The sequence below is a fragment of the Mya arenaria genome, chromosome 8 (assembly GCF_026914265.1).
Source record: "Mya arenaria isolate MELC-2E11 chromosome 8, ASM2691426v1".
Lineage (NCBI taxonomy): Eukaryota > Metazoa > Mollusca > Bivalvia > Myida > Myidae > Mya > Mya arenaria.
This window is the reverse complement of record NC_069129.1, coordinates 55,847,324-55,863,710: the sequence shown is the minus strand read 5'-3', so window position 1 is coordinate 55,863,710 and position 16,387 is coordinate 55,847,324. Positions and strand designations below refer to the sequence as shown.

The window sequence follows — 16,387 nt, the reverse complement described above, 5'->3', positions numbered from 1 at the left end:
CAAGACATTGTTGAATAGGTAGTCGGGGGCATTTTGACATTAAAGCTAAGTAATAATGTCGACAGACTTCCGAAATTATGTAAATGCTTTGTAATCCAAAATCTGATATCTTTGTAAAATTTGTTTAACTCCTTACTACCCCAAAACATGTCACCAAGAATATATGTTTCACTCCCAAAAAAGATTGTTCCTCAAAACTAAATAAAACATGAACTTTTTAAACGTTTTAGTTTTTGACATTCCCCACCCACTTTTGCATTGTGGCCAGCCCTTAAGACACATGAATAATTTAGTTAATTGTGGGCTTCATGTTAGAACAGTCACAATTAACATGTATGTGAATAAAGCAATCAATAAGAAAGTCATTTATTTGTTTTATTTTTATTCAATGTCACATGGTATGACAAATGACAATATAACAGACATTCACGATAAACACGCAGAACCAACACTAGAATTTTCAACATCAGCTGGTCTGTTTTAGTCTATTTTTAGAACACAAGATAACATGATTTCATTAAAATAAAAGTATTTACGATTCAGTAGTTTGTGTAAATAAACTAACAAATGGGTCCCTGATTTAACAAACTCCAAAGTATCGATTAACTGTAATGGAATGATGTAATATAACTCAAGGCTATTCCAGTAAAACATATAACCTGCGGGGGGGAAGGCAATTATTTAAATAGTACAAGGAGGGTGTCGCTAATTTGGACCCCGAAAGTGTAAATTTGCTTCTGTAGGGGTCGGTATATATCAAAAGTGCCTTCCGCCTGGGGGTTATATGTTTAAATGGAACAGCCCTCAGGATGTATGGTTGGAGATTCTGAATCGATTCAGTTACAAACACAACTACTTCCAAATAACAACGCAACTGATCACAAAGTTACATTAAACACCCTATACTGTGATAGTACTAAAAATACATGTACACAAAGGTTTAAAAGGCCAAAATTTTCCAAATCACAAACATACAAACATTTCATTAGTACTCAAGTTTCACAAAAATAAATACATAATTTTGACCTTTTTCTCACATGGATTCTGAGCACAGACCCTACACACAATCAAACTTCATGTATACATGATAAGAATAAAATTATTGACAACTAAAATGCACAGTTGGTATCAGAGGTTTATATACAATTAAAAGTATGAAAAAATTCATGTATGCCCAATGAAATTGCTTGTTTGAAAATATACAGAAGCCCACATGCCTCTCAAAGGCATATTTTCTTGTACAATGGACGACAGTCATAAAGCATGGGGTCATACCAGAAAGTATAGCGACATTAGTATTAAGGTTTTGGTATTTTCTGACATTAACCCCATGATTTTGGTAAATCAATAAAAATACATATAGTGTCATGTAAGTATTAAAATACACACATCAAGATATGTTCTCCATTAATGTTTACACTTCATTACTGTGTACATGTCGACAGTCACCTTTTGCATGCTATTGGCAGCTTTGTGTAATACTTGAAAAAAACAAACACAGAATCAGTCAAGTTATGGCAATACCACATATTAAATACCTGTATGTACAGAATAAATAAGCTTCCTATAGACAAATAAATATTAAGCTATTTAATCTGATTGATATTTATATTATAATACACTAGATTTCATTAAATTCAATATTTTAGAGCTCTAAATATTTTGGTAAATGTAGCCAATAATAAATCTAATATTTGGATACCAAATTTTCATATTATAGCAGCAATTGAAAATAGACTTTTGAAAGAAGAAGTCTGAATACTTTAAAACTAATGCATGCCACAGAAAATTAACATTTGAATACCTGCTTTAAAAAAAATCTTGAAATTGAGCAAGGCGAAAAACATTTTACCAGTACGGGTCCCAATTTCTCGAAACTTCTCAAGCTTAACAGGCTTAAGTAGCTTATTTCAATAAGCCAAAATACATACACTAAATCTGATTTTGATTTATGAAAAATTGTTTGTTTATATCATTGAAATAATTCCTATTTTAAGTCCAAAACCTTATTACAAACTATTACCGGTATGCAAGTTTTAGAGAAAAAAAATGCTGATAGTTACCTAAGATTTTACCTGTTATAAGGGACATGAGAAGCTATGATAAACAGGGACCAGGGCGTGTTTACTGCAGCTTATTTTAACTACTGACATTGTTAAATACAAGAATCACAAGAACTAGACTTAAATAACCTTAAAGCTTTCAGGGAATTTCCTTAGGACGGAAAGAACTTAAGATATATAGTAATACTGAATAAGATTAAGAAATTCTAACTATTTTGAGATCCGCGCTTAATTCATTATCTATTCATTTTATACAGGTAGAAAATGAACAGTTGATATATATTTTAAAATGCTTTCAAAGTGAAACAAAGATATGGCTATTTAAAACACTTTTTGCATGCTTATTAATATACACATGTACACACATTGCAAAATCATGGATTCAATGAAAAATGAAAGATCAATGGTAGACCACTCCTCATGATGAAAGTAATAATTTGAAGACTGTTACATTCTGGAAAGCATGTGCATAATAGGGTTTCAGCTGGGTTTTAAAAGGGCACTGTAGTGCAGGAAAGGGACAAGAGCTATAAAGGGCACATTGTATCACGCTGTGAAGAACATAATATTAGATAATAGAAATGTATTTACCGTAGTCAAGTATATTTAGGTTTCAACTGTGCAATGTACCAAGTTTGCATGCATTTATAATCATACAAGTTTTAACACAAATCGAAGAAAATATTTGATAACCTAAAGCATTAAATTATAACAAAGCAGAATGGTGTACATGTTGTCTCCATGAAGGCAGGGGGCTGCTACCAAAAAGACCAGGATGCAGCAACCTTTCATTCCTCTAGCTAAAACCCTTATTAATATTTTGCCATTCAGAGTTCATATTAATCATTACATAAATTAAAAAAGACTGGCTTAACACATATAACTGGGTGAATTCAGACAAAATATGGATACAAATTGATCAAGTGATACAAATCATGCAACGATTATGATAAAACATACCACAAGGGGACTAAAATGGTTATAAAATGTTTCTGTACAGTGACAATGGCCTATATAAAAGTGTGTGTTAAAATCTGAAGTCTGCATCGGTCATATCTATTGCCCATCGGAACTTCTCCCTCTGTGTCTTGTTGTAGACCTTCTCTAAAGGAACTTCCCATTTTTTGCACCTGGAGAATACAAGAGTGACTTTAAAACTAAGTTTCTCCTGTTATGACATTTTAGGCAAAATAAAAAAAATTGTGACAGATAGTGCATTATTCATGATTCATTGACTGAATCCTTTCTGGGTCCTTTTACTACTGAGAGGGAATGGTTTTGACCATTGACCAACAAGCCATTCAATCAGTGTTTCATTACTTCATGACAGGAGTACTCACTCGCACAATTTTTTTTATTTTAAAAAAACAATTTTGTGGCTTAGTGTACCAGCCACCAGCATTTAGAACTGAACATTGTATTTCAGAGTGGTTTCTCTTGTTACTTGGCAAAGTATAAACAAACAAGCTGTTTCGTAACAGAAAGTATGAACCGTCTAAATTTGAAGCACAGTTTGATTTGAAACTGGGATGTACAATGTAAAAGGTATTGATACATGATAAGTTTTCTCATTCAATGTTTACATAGCAAAGTAAGTTACTAATTACCAAGCGACGGAGATCCGTGGGTCCAAGTAGTTAAGTTTGGAGGTTCCGAGGGCGATCTCCTTGTTCTCATCCTTGTCTGTGGCCTGCACCTCCAGCTTGGTAAGCTGCTCCTCCATACGCTCATATGCCTTTTTCTTCTTCTCATACAGCCTGTTCAATCACAGAGAAGATACAATACCTTATAACTTTCATAGAAAAATGGCATTAATCCATACTTCAATTCCAAGGAGGAAGGTTTCTGAAGTGCTTATTTATTCAACTGTCCCCTTTCATGGATGCTTTGTTCAAAATGGTTGAACACAGATATGTGTCCAACCAGAATCATCAACAGTTTTAATCAAGCAATGTCATAATACCTATCATTATACTGGCCAAATTTGCCAAAAGGTGGAGAAGACATTTAAATATTTCCATCAGATAAGCCGTATCACATGCATATCAGTTTTAAAAGTACATGTTTACTATTCATTGGTTTGACATTGACTTCATTATTTATGATTCTCAACATATTTGTTCTGTCACTAGAATAACAAGAGGCACATCAGTGCCTGTGCTCCACTGGCCAAAAGGTTCAAGCAAAGACCACCTAACGAACATTTTCGTCAAGTTTCATAGAAATACAATCATCAATTTTTGAGGAGAAGTTATTTAAAAAAATTTTTTACTTTAATAGCTCTGGCTGCCATGTTGTGCAGTGGACCGAAATGATTTGGGCAATTTGAGTAAAGGAGCACCAAACAAACATTTCTGTCAAGTTTTATCGAAAAAAGGTCATCGGTTTCGACGACAAGTCGTATAAAGTTTTTTTTATTTTTTAGCTCTGGCAGCCATGGTGTGCAGTGGACTGGAACCATTTAACAAATTTTGGTTAATGACCACCCAAGGAACATTTCTGTCAAGTTTCATCAAAATCTGATCATCGGTTTCTGAGGAGAAGTGGTGTAAAGGTTTTTCCTATTTTTAGCTCTGGCTGCCATGTTGTGCAGCAGACCAGAACTGTTTGGGCTATTTTGGTTAAGGACTACCCAAGTAACATTTCTGTCAAGTTTCATTGCAATACGATCATCGGTTTCTGAGGAGAAGTCGTTTAAAGGTTTTTCTATTTTTACCTCTGGGGGCCATCTTGTGCAGTGGACCGAAACCATTGAAGCAAATTTGATAAAGGACCATCCAAGGAACATTTCTGTTAAGTTTCATCAAAATCTGATCATCGGTTTCTGAGAAGATGTTCTTTAAAGGTTTTTCTATTTTTTTGCCCTGGCAGCCATGTTGTGCAGCGGACCGGAACCATTTGAGCAATTTTGGTTAAGGACCACCCAAGGAACAATTCTGTCAAGTTTCATCAAAATCTGCCTATCCGTTTCAGAGGAGATGTCGTTTAAAGATTTTGCTATTTTTAGCTGTGGAGGCCATATTGTGCAATGGACCAGAACCATTTGAGCAATTTTAATAAAGGACCACCCAAGGAACATTACTGTCAAGTTTCATCAAAATCTGCCGAACCGTTTCAGAGGAGATGTCGTTTAAAGATTTTGCTATTTTTAGCTCTGGCGGCCATATTGTGCAATGGACCGGAACCATTTGAGCAATTTTGGTAAAGGACCACCAAAGGAACATTCCTGTGAAGTTTTGTCAAAATCCGCTTATCAGTTTCAGAGGAGATGTCGTTTAAAGTAAAAGTTTACGCACGCACGCACGCACGCACGCACGCACTCACGACGGACAATCTGTGACGACATAAGAGCTAAAAATTAGAAATCAGACCCCATTGAAGGTGAGCGTGTATATTGGCATTTAGGCAAGCCTCAACACCTTGGTTGACATTACAGTCATTGGCTTCCCAATATATTCTATCACCCTCAATGTAATCTGATATTTATATATATATCACTATATCTCAGGTCATATAGCACTTCATCCTACTACTATAACAATACATCAAACAAAAAGAACATGTTTATAATTGACAGTATATGAACACAATTAAACACGTTCTTACATCTTGTTTTTCTGTGTTTTCTCAGACTTGAAGGCTGCCTTGGCATGCTTGTACTGCTGTTTGGATTCTTTTACCTGGCCACGTTTGTCCTTGATCTGATGACAAATGATATATACATTGCAATAATTATGCACACATGTATATCTTCAAAACATACATGTACCACCTTGAGATTAATTTAAACCACACTTAAAATTATTCTTAATATTACATAAATTAACTTTATACATTATAATTGATCAAGGAGTATTTTGTATTAAGTTCTTAATCAGACAGTTTTTTCTTTCAAGTTCTATATCACCACTTCTAAAACACATTTTTGCTTCTTTTTTACTCCCGTAACTGACCTTTGCCATCATATTTTCCATCTGTTTGCTGAAGTTCTTGGGGGCTGCCCGTTGATGGTTACATAGGATTGCGACAGCCCTGTTGGCTCTGTTGTATGACAGCATCTTGGCAGGAATCGGATCTTCAGCTGGAATGTATTAAAACAAATGAGCTACAAGTAACACATTAACTTATTAATGCTCTGAAGAAACTAATAATCTTTAAGTGTACTGTATCAGGTTTACCCTAGGATTCTCTATTTAGGGGTACAGTGGTCAACAGGGCTTGGGTATAAATGATTTATAGGAGGTCCAAATTATGGTTTACACCCAGTGAGTGACCCAATGGCATTTATTTTCCGGGTCCAGGTAATGTACAAGAAGTTTAAAATGGAAGTCCCTAGCTTGAAATTGTGTCAGGGTCTCAGGTTTGCCGTCAGAGAAAACCCAGACAAAGCCTCATACCATTAGTCATGATGTCAAGCTGTTCCTGCAGTGTGCGCGAGGCATTGTATGTACGGAACACCTTGGCTGTCAGCCCCTCCACCAGGTCATGTAAGTGTTTGTTCAGAATTGTTGTCTGCGAAAATCAACATACAATGTATATACATATGCAGACTCTGAATTTCATCAAAACTTTCAATCAGAAATTAAGGCTGGTCAAACCATAATGCAGCCAATGAGTGCAGACCTAAATAAACTTTAAATTCATTATTAGAAAATGGAATTAAATTGTTGGAATTTATTGCATATAGTCTTTACAATCCTGGTATCAGAGCATAATCACAATCTGAAGATTAGCAAATTAAAATAAAAATGGCTTAGCTGCTCACATTGAGTCTGTCAAAGAGATCATCCCCAGGCGCTTTGTTGTCCGTGAACATCTGTAGATTCTTGTAGACTCGTTTCTCCACAGGCACGGCGTTCTGATATCTGATGGAATCCTTACCCAGGAAGTCAAACTCTACAACATACTGTTTGCCATCCTTCTCCGAGTGCAGGGTGAGATGTTCGACACGGAGCGAGCAGCAGCCCACAGTATCAGCTGTCTCACCCTCTTCTTTCTCGTTACCAGCTCTCAGGGCAAGCTGTACAATACAACAGAAAAGTAAGCTAGGACTTGAAGATCAATCTTCATATTAACACTTGGAAGAGACCTATAAAGGGCTGAAACTTTTGCGTGTATAATTATTTTAAATTATTTATTGCAAAAATTTAAAATGCATATTTATCATTTATTTTAATATCATAGTTTTTTAATCAATTCAAATATTATTTATTGCAAAAATTTCTTTACATCAAAATTCTTAATCTAGAGAGCAGAAAAGTTCTAGTGCTTTACCTTATCAATGAAGTACATGGCCACGGCCCTTTGACGGACCCTCATCTCCTTGGAGCGCCAGTCTTCCATGTAGTTGGCGCGGATCTTGTCAACACATTGGTGGAGGCGACGAGCAGTCTCATACTTCTGCCAGTCCTTCTCGCCCTTGAGACGAGATGATGGGTTCAACATGATGTACTTGATCTGGCCCTGAATGTTCTCATTCCAGCTCGCCAGCCAGGTCACCTGGACAGATGGGGAAGGAATAAGTCAATACTGTTCTCTGTACAAACTATAAATTTAACCAAAAAAAAAAAAAAAGTAACAAGAATTAATATTACAACAATGTGTATGCTAGAATTACCGTATTGTCATGCTGTACTTTCTTCCACTTGTGTCCTTTTGGTGGTTCAGGAACTTTTGCATCTCTGGAAACATTTCATAACACTATTTTATAAGAACTCTCCAATTAAACACTATTGTCACAAAGTAACATGGTCATAAAGCTTTTTCGTGCAGAATCAAAACAAGGATGTCATTTAAATAAGAAAAGTTTAATCTTGAAGGCAAGGTAAGGATGCTACATATAATATGTATCAACATTTAAAAGTGCTAAATGCTAGTTAAACAAGAGCTGTCACAGTATGTGACGAATGCCCCCGATTGTGACATTGACCTATGAACAAGGTCAGTACATGAAAAGTCGATCTTGCCTTTACATGTTAAATACATATAGCAAGTTATTTTATATTGCCCCTAAACTTAAAAAAATACAACCCATAGTTGACAACCGACACTGCTATGTCCTTATATATGCAGCATTCCATTGTGAATAAACACCCAGATATAGGGACACAGGTCTGTCATGTTACAGCCCGGACACGACAACTTATACTCTATGTCCTTATATGCAGCACTCTGTTGTGAATAAACACCTAAGGGTGACCTTCACCTTAGAGGTAGGGACACGGGTCTTGCACGCGACACGTCATCCTGGTATGTGGAACACATGTGGCAAGTTATTTTAAAATCTGTCCATACAAGGGAAAGTTACAGCCCGGGCATGACAACCTATACTCTGTGTCCTATATGCAGCACTCCATTGTGAATAAACACTAAGTGTGACCTTGACCTTTGAGGTAGGGGCATGCGTCTTGCACGCGACACGTCGTCTTGGTATGTGGAACACGTGGCAAGTTATTTTAAAATCTGTCCATACAAGGGAAAGTTACGGCCCGGGCATGACAACCTATACTCTGTGTCCTATATGCAGCACTCCATTGTGAATAAACACTAAGTGTGACCTTGACCTTTGAGGTAGGGGCACGGGTCTTGCACGCGACACGTCGTCTTGGTATGTGGAACACTTGTGGCAAGTTATTTTAAAATCTGTTTATATAAGGAAAAGTTACAGCCCGGACACGAGTTATTGAGCCGGACCCGCGGACGGACGGAAGGACGGTGCGATTTTAATATGCCCACCTTTGGGGGCATAAAAAGTTCTAAAGGAAATACCCTTCCCTTTACAGGGCTAGCCACTTTGACAGGTCATAATACATATTTCTAAAGAAGAACCATATACAAGTTTGGTATCATTGTAAAGGGGACAAAATGTTCTTTTGCATCACATTATTTATTTTTAAGTAATACATTACATAAAAATATTTATTGAAATGTACAAAAATACTATAGTATAGTATTGGCCCCTTTACGTACAAATATGCCATTTCCTCTAAACATCAAATTGATTGACCATTAAGTTATCTTTAACTATTAGAACCGGATTTGCCATTAAATGACCATTTACAGCTGCAAAAATTTCTTCACAAAGAAATGCAATGTCATGACAACAGAAATTTTCTTTCATCCATCTTAGCAGTCAGAGTCCTCTGGACATGAATATCAATTCCACACTCGTTATCATAGCAACAAGGTATTATATCTTAACAGCTTTCTCCTATACAGTGAGAATGCATTTCTGCAAAATTGTCTTTGATAGTTATCAGAATTAATATCTCGGAAACAAGAGGTACATATAATTTCTTGCAAACGAATGAAAATTTGCAAAAAAATTATCGTTTGGGGTGGGTATAATATCCTTAAACTAATGTTTCATCAAAGTCAATGTTCTTACTTGCTACAGTTGATGATAACGTCTTCTGGTCGTACCCTGCGCTTTAACATGCCCTGTTTGGGGTGGTCCCCTCTCCCGCGGAACAGGCCTGGGGGTTCAATACGGAAGTTGCCAATCTTCTCCCTGTGTCCGTCCATAATGCAGAAACCATATTCTTCCTGGATGGCTGCATTCTCTTCTTTTAATTTCTGAAATATGAAGGTGGTGAAAACAAATCTCTTAATAATGATCAAACTGTTTGTTAAGAATATCCAGATATTTAACAAGAGTGACACTCACAAAATACGCCCATCAATAATTTCTTGGATTCTAAATTCATCCTTAATCGTACCCAAGAGACAATCAGTGTGTACTTGGCAAAGCATTTATACCAGCAAACATTCTTGGTAAAGATTTTATAGCTACAAACATTTTCAGCAAGTTTGGTGAAGGTCAGATGAGAATTGTTCAAGTTAGAGAGTAGACAAAGCTTAAATGGCAAGGGCAGTAATCCTGAAGTGCTTCGGGGCATTTGGCTGATTATCATACTTGACCGATTTATTTTACCAACAAATATTTTCAGCAAGTTTGGTGAAGATCAGATGATAACTGTTCAAATTAGACAGTGGACAAAGCAAAAATGGCAAATTTTGACCAATTCAAGGGCCATAATCCTGAAGAGCCTGGCTGGTTATAGAACTTTGCCAAGAATATATACCAACAAACATTTATAGTAGCAAGTTTGGTGAAATTCGGATAAAAACTGTTCAAGTTTGAGAGTAGACAAAGCTAAAATGGCCAATTTTGATAAATTCAGGGGGCCATAACTCTGGAGTGCCTAAAGCGATTAGGCTGGTTATCGAACTTGACCTAGATATTTCACCAACAAACACTTTCATGAAGTTTGGTGGAAATTGGATGAGAAATGTTCAAGTTAGAGAGCGGACAAAGCTAAAATGGACAATTTTGACAAATTCAGGGGGCCATAACTCTTGAGTGCCTAAAGCGATTTGGCTGGTTATTGAACTTGACCGAGATATTTCACCAACAAACACTTTCATGACGTTTGGTGGAAATTGGATGAGAAATGATCAAGTTAGAGAGCGGACAAAGCTAAAATGGCCAATTTTGACAAATTCAGGGGGCCATAACTCTGGAGTGCCTAAAGCGATTTGGCTGGTTATCGAACTTGACCTAGATATTTCACCAACAAACACTTTCATGAAGTTTGGTGGAAATTGGATGAGAAATGTTCAAGTTAGAGAGCGGACAACATTGTGGAGCCGCCCGCCCGCCCGCCAGGGGTGTTCCCATAATACGGCCATCGTAAGATGGGCGTATAAAAATAGTTCACTTCTTTGTTGACAAAATCTATCAATGAAACTTTGTTTTTACACTAACAGAAATTCCTATGTTTAACATAACAGTACTGTAGTCTACAGCCCTGCACATTTACCGACCCTATGATGCCCCAGATCTGATATCCCTTACCAGTCTAACCCTTTCCCCTTTCACAGCAATGCATACCCAACTCTTCTGCGGTCTGCCACCCACCCCTACCTCTACCTTATCGCTCTTTATCAATTCCCCCTTACCAGTTTTTCTTCCTTAGACCTGTTTTTCCGCTTCTCACTTTCTAGCTTGAAATACTCGCACATGTCCTTGAAGTTGCATTTTTTCAGGTCTGTTATCTTCTCCTTTTCCTTCAAAGTCATCATCTAAAACAGTGGAACATATAGTGCTTTGTTTCAAAGCCTTCCATTCATGGTACATCATCACCAGTGTCGATACAGAATTCTTATTCAATATTGCAAATCAAATTTAAAACATACTCTGGCTCAAACTATTGAAATGAAACCTAAAAGTTCAGCTTTGAAAGGTATTCAAACAAAAGCAACAGAGCATATGTTACAGTTTGGCGTATAGACACAGTTTGTATGTTTACCTTTCTCCATTCCTTGAAGAAGTTGTTGTTGAATACATCCTTGGTTGTGTAGTCATGCTCCAGCATCTTAGAATAGAATGTGGCCGTCTCCTCTGCATCCTCACTTAACTTCATCACCTTACCTGAAACAACAAAAATCAATTGCAGGTAACTAAAAAGAGATTCTGTACATCACTATGCCATGTTACAATTTAACCCGGATTTCAAACTATTTGGGCTTTCCAGAATTCAACTAATATCATAACACACACACACATATAATATATTTATATAAATACAAATGTTATTGTTTTCAGAAAATCTATCAGCTTTTTTTTCCGTTAATTTTTTTCTTGAAAACCAAACAACAATAGAAGTGAAAAGATGAACACAAACTACATTTAACCCACCATCATAGTAGAAGTGCACATCATCTGGTAGTGGCTCATATGCAGGGGCAAACAACGGACCCTTGTGTTCGAGGAACTGCCACTTGCTGCCGTCATCCACCTTTTTCTCCTCCCACCATTTCCAAACCTCCTCTTCCTCCTCTTTTTTACCCTTCCTCCCCTTAGGCGTGGTTGCTGTACCTTTAGTGGGGGACGGTTTTGAGGGAGTTTTCTTCTTTTTCTGAAAATCATACAAGTACTGTACAGAATGCTTACCTGGATATCAGCAAATTCATCTTTCTTTGAAGTTGGTCAATTTGGACATAACACTATTAACCAACATGGAACAGTAATGGTACAGATCTTTTACAAACATATGATGAGGTACAACATAAGTTTTTTTAAATAAAGTTATTTATATAAATACCATGAAAAATCTTAAATTGGAAACCACAAAACCAATCACAATAATTTCTGTGCTTAATACTGAATAACAGGCTCAGCACCAGTTCATTGCTTGGTCCTTTTAATTGTAAAGAAGTGTTTTCAGCAGACATACCAATGGCTTTTCATCTTCAGAGTCCTCATCATAGGTTGATGCCTTGCGTTTTTTACCAGAGGTAGGGGCAACTTTCTCCTTCTTCACTTTCTTCACCTTGGCCACTCTGCAACACCAGCAAATTTTACATATACCAAAATAATTGTTATTATATTTACATTGCAATAATGACACCTGCACATCAGCAAATTTTTCATACCACTACACTAAAATGATTGTTAATATATTAACATCATGATTAACATATGTGATAATATATACACTAAAATAATTATGCAGTAATATTGATAAAAAAATCTTTTAAAACAAAATCATAATTACATGTACATCTAAATTATTAGTACTCCAAGTCAGTAAATGTACATATACGTTACTTTTGTACAATTACCAATTTTACATTTCAAGTATTAGCTAGACATTTAAAACTGCATTCAGCAAGTGTATCTGTCTAATGTCTACCAATATTTGAGCCAGTATGTCTGCTCACCTGGCAGCTAAAGGAACATCTTCATCCTCGTCGTCCGACTCCTCCCTCTCCCGCTTCACTGGCTTAGTGTCCACCTTCTCTTGCTTTAGGCGCACAGACTGACATATATTAAATATATATATATTTATATGATTATAATTAGAACAGTCATCAAAATTAGACGTCGAGTGAACAAGCCTGAATTCCAACAATTGTGCTTGGCATCATCATTCTAAAAAAGCCCTGCTATATATATATATATATCAAGATGCAGAATTTCAGCAAGCCCAAAAACCATTTAACCAGTGCAATGCTTGTGGACTTGGGCAAATTTCAACCACTGCTAGTAATTGTGATGAAGACAATCCCATTACACCTTGCAACTGAATAGTGGTCACTGTATTCCCAATATATTTCTAATATAATTTATTGAATGACACTGTCATGTCTTATATTTTTTTATACAATGTTCTTATAAGTTATTATTATTCTACCATGTTCTTATAAGTTATTATTATTCAATTCTGAAAACTATTTAAAAGAGTATCAATGTATTCACAGAAACACCAGCCACTCACCAGAGGAACGTCTTCATCATCGTCATCACTCTCTGGCTCCTGCTTGGGTTTCACTGGAGACCGTTTCTCTTGTTTCACTGGAGACACAGACTCCCTCTTCACCTGAATTTCAGCCTCAGACTCCTGGCTTTCCTGGGCTCTTTCCTTCCTCTCTTGCCTTTCTTTTTCCTTCCTTTCCTGCCTCTCCTTTTCCTTTCTCTCCTGTCTTTCCTTCTCCTTTCTTACCCTTCTCTCTTCTTCTGTTTCATTCTCTTTCCGACTGCTGCTTGAGCTGTGTTTACTCTTATCCTTCTCCCTTTCTTTGTCCTTGTGTTTATCACCAGAGGAATGTTTACTGCTCGAGCTTGAGCTGTGTTTGTGCTTGTCGGAGGAAGAAGAGCTACTATGGTGCTTGTCAGAGGAGCTCTTGTGTTTATCCTTACTGCTGCTGTGGCTACTACTGTGTTTATCTCTAGATGAACTAGAATGCCCCTCCTTGTTTTTACTGGATGAGCTAGAGCCATGCTTGTGCGATGAGCTAGAAGAATGACCATCGCGGTGCTTGCTGGAACTGCTGGAAGAAGGATGCTTGGAGCTACTGCTTGAGCTAGACTTGTGTTTGTCTGAGCTACTATGGGAGCTTTGCTTATGCTTATCTGATTTTGAGCTGTGTTTGTGTTCACGCTCCTTGTCCCTGCGGTCAGGGCTCCTGCTAGAGGAACCCTCCCCTGCCTCACTTTCCTCAGCGAACCCATTCTGCTTGTTCTGGTGAATGTTGTTCAGGATACTGTCATCACCATTCATGGATTTCTCTGTCAATAATACATCTATATTTTAATTTTGTTAAAAAGTAGTTTCTTTACATCTACTTTTTCATATATTTTTTTGACTGTCAGACCCTTTGGACTATGGCGGTCTTTTTTTCAGTGGTTATTTGGCCATGATTCAAAAGGTATATATTTATGCCAGTTTTGAGGGAAAAAATCCTAATAAACTTGAAAAAAATAATAATCTCAATTTATCAGGAACATGGGATCTTTTGAAAACAGCTCCAAAACAGCTCTGCTTAGTAACAGAGGAAAAGAAAGATAAAAATGAAATATTCCAGTAATGTGCAAACAAAATGTGGTTTTGTCTATGTTTAATACTGGTTGATAGTAGGCAATAATATTTTCATAGAAATTTGAATTTATAACAGAAGATAATTTCAAAATTGTGGCCGCGAGGATTCTCTGCGCAAGGACAATTTGCTACTTTTTGCTGGAATGGTGGCGGTCTCAAGTCTGCCATAGTAAAAAAAAAATTTCAAAAGACTCATTGACAACCATTTAATGTAGCTACAATAATGAGCGATCAGGGATACTTTTTTTTATTATTTTGACATTTCTTATGTATCCCTGTAACGCTACAACTCTCTACCATTTAACAACGGGCAAAATGATATACTGTAATAATATGCATTGATGTTGAATAATAATGACAAAGTTGTTCAATTTTTATCCGACAGTGATCTGAACTGGATTTAATTTGTCATTAGAGTTGTTATTTTCACATTAATATATTATGGGTCATGAATACTCTTATACGTGTACACAACCAGTCAGATTTGTCCCAGATTTACCGATATCGGGATACTTGATTAACAATCGACACTTGTGTTTTATGATAACTTAGCATGTTTTTTGGGGCATACTGACATAACTTAATATGTGTTTAATAGTGGGCAATAATATTTTCGTAGAAATTTGAATTTATAACAGAAGATAATTTCAAAATTGTGGCCGCGAGGATTCTCTGCGCAAGGACCGCTTGCTACTTTTTGCTGGGATGGTGGACGTCATGAGTCTGCCATATTTAAAAAAAATCGTCAAAAGACTCCTTGACGGCCATTTAGGTGGACTACCATTTAATGATTCAATGACATTTATTAAAATATAAAAAATGTTCTAAAATGTTATGAAAAGCATAATAAAATGTGATTTAATAAATGTCTTTGAATTTCACAATTTCATCAACATAGAATTTTTGAGAGAAAAAAACAGGAGGCTGCTTGAAGTTGAACTAAAGTAGGGCAACTTTCTTACCATTTTCTAGAGAATCCATGCTATCCCCTGCTCCCTGGAAGCATAATAAATTGAAAATAGGTTACGTTTTTGAAATTTTCTTAGTTTTGGTTACAAATCAATCTGTATATAACGCACAAATTGGTACCGAAAAACGTGCTGATATCAAACAGCGTGGGACATAGAAAATTTTTCGGCCATCTTGGACTTTGAAATTTTCACCTCAAAAAATTCTAACAATTTTACGAAGTAAACTCATTTTTCGATCACGGAAATTCTGACACTAAGAAATAAAAATGAAAGATATTTGAAATGATTTACCTCGCTTGAATAAAGAGCTTGATGAACAGCTGCCTCTGCCATTTTTCTGCTTTTTAAATTTCACACAAAGGCCGCACGGACTAAGTTGGAACTTTCCGTTAATGCGCATGCCCGGGATTGCACGTCATAAGCCAGCCGATCACACACCACTCTTATTTATTTTTTGGAACATAGAATTTTTGAGAGAAAAAACGAGAAAAAACAGGAGGCTGCTTGAACTAAAGTAGGGCAACTTTTTTACCATTTTCTAGAGAATCCATGCTATCCCTTGCTCACTGGAAGCATAATAAATTGAAAATAGGTAACGTTTTAGAAGTTTTCTTCGTTTTAGTTACAAATCAATCTCTATTTAACGTACAAATTGGTACCGAAAAATGTGCTGATATCAAACAGCATGGGACAATTTTTTTGGGTCAGACTGCCACCCCGTAATAACCCTAACCGGAGTTTCAACGGAATTTCGGGTAAAAAAATTGTAACAAATAAAACATCGTACAATATTAAATATTTCTCAAAACTCAAACTTTCGCAACATTTATAATTTTGAAAGAAATATGACCCCCATATTTAAAAGAATGCCTAATCATATATCTTAAATTGGTTGTCTCGACATAAATATTTCTACTGTATAAGCATATTGAGACTAGGACTTCTTACATTTATATTAAATTATTTGATT

At 36.3% G+C, this 16,387-nt stretch overlaps 1 protein-coding gene across 1 annotated transcript; it reads right to left on the bottom strand.

Moving 5' to 3' along the window:
- Positions 1–365: 365 nt before the first annotated feature.
- Positions 366–15,812, bottom strand: LOC128242702 (DNA topoisomerase I, mitochondrial-like). Its single transcript, XM_052959955.1, has 17 exons — positions 15,709–15,812; positions 15,409–15,442; positions 13,346–14,136; positions 12,789–12,886; positions 12,302–12,407; positions 11,764–11,983; positions 11,375–11,496; positions 11,025–11,147; positions 9,451–9,638; positions 7,681–7,744; positions 7,338–7,562; positions 6,829–7,083; positions 6,461–6,575; positions 6,017–6,144; positions 5,670–5,764; positions 3,671–3,820; positions 366–3,193 (listed from the first exon to the last, which is right to left on the bottom strand). Exons 1-17 carry the CDS (start codon positions 15,748–15,750, stop codon positions 3,091–3,093), a joined length of 2,859 nt encoding a protein of 952 aa, XP_052815915.1. The 5' UTR covers positions 15,751–15,812; the 3' UTR covers positions 366–3,090.
- Positions 15,813–16,387: the final 575 nt, after the last annotated feature.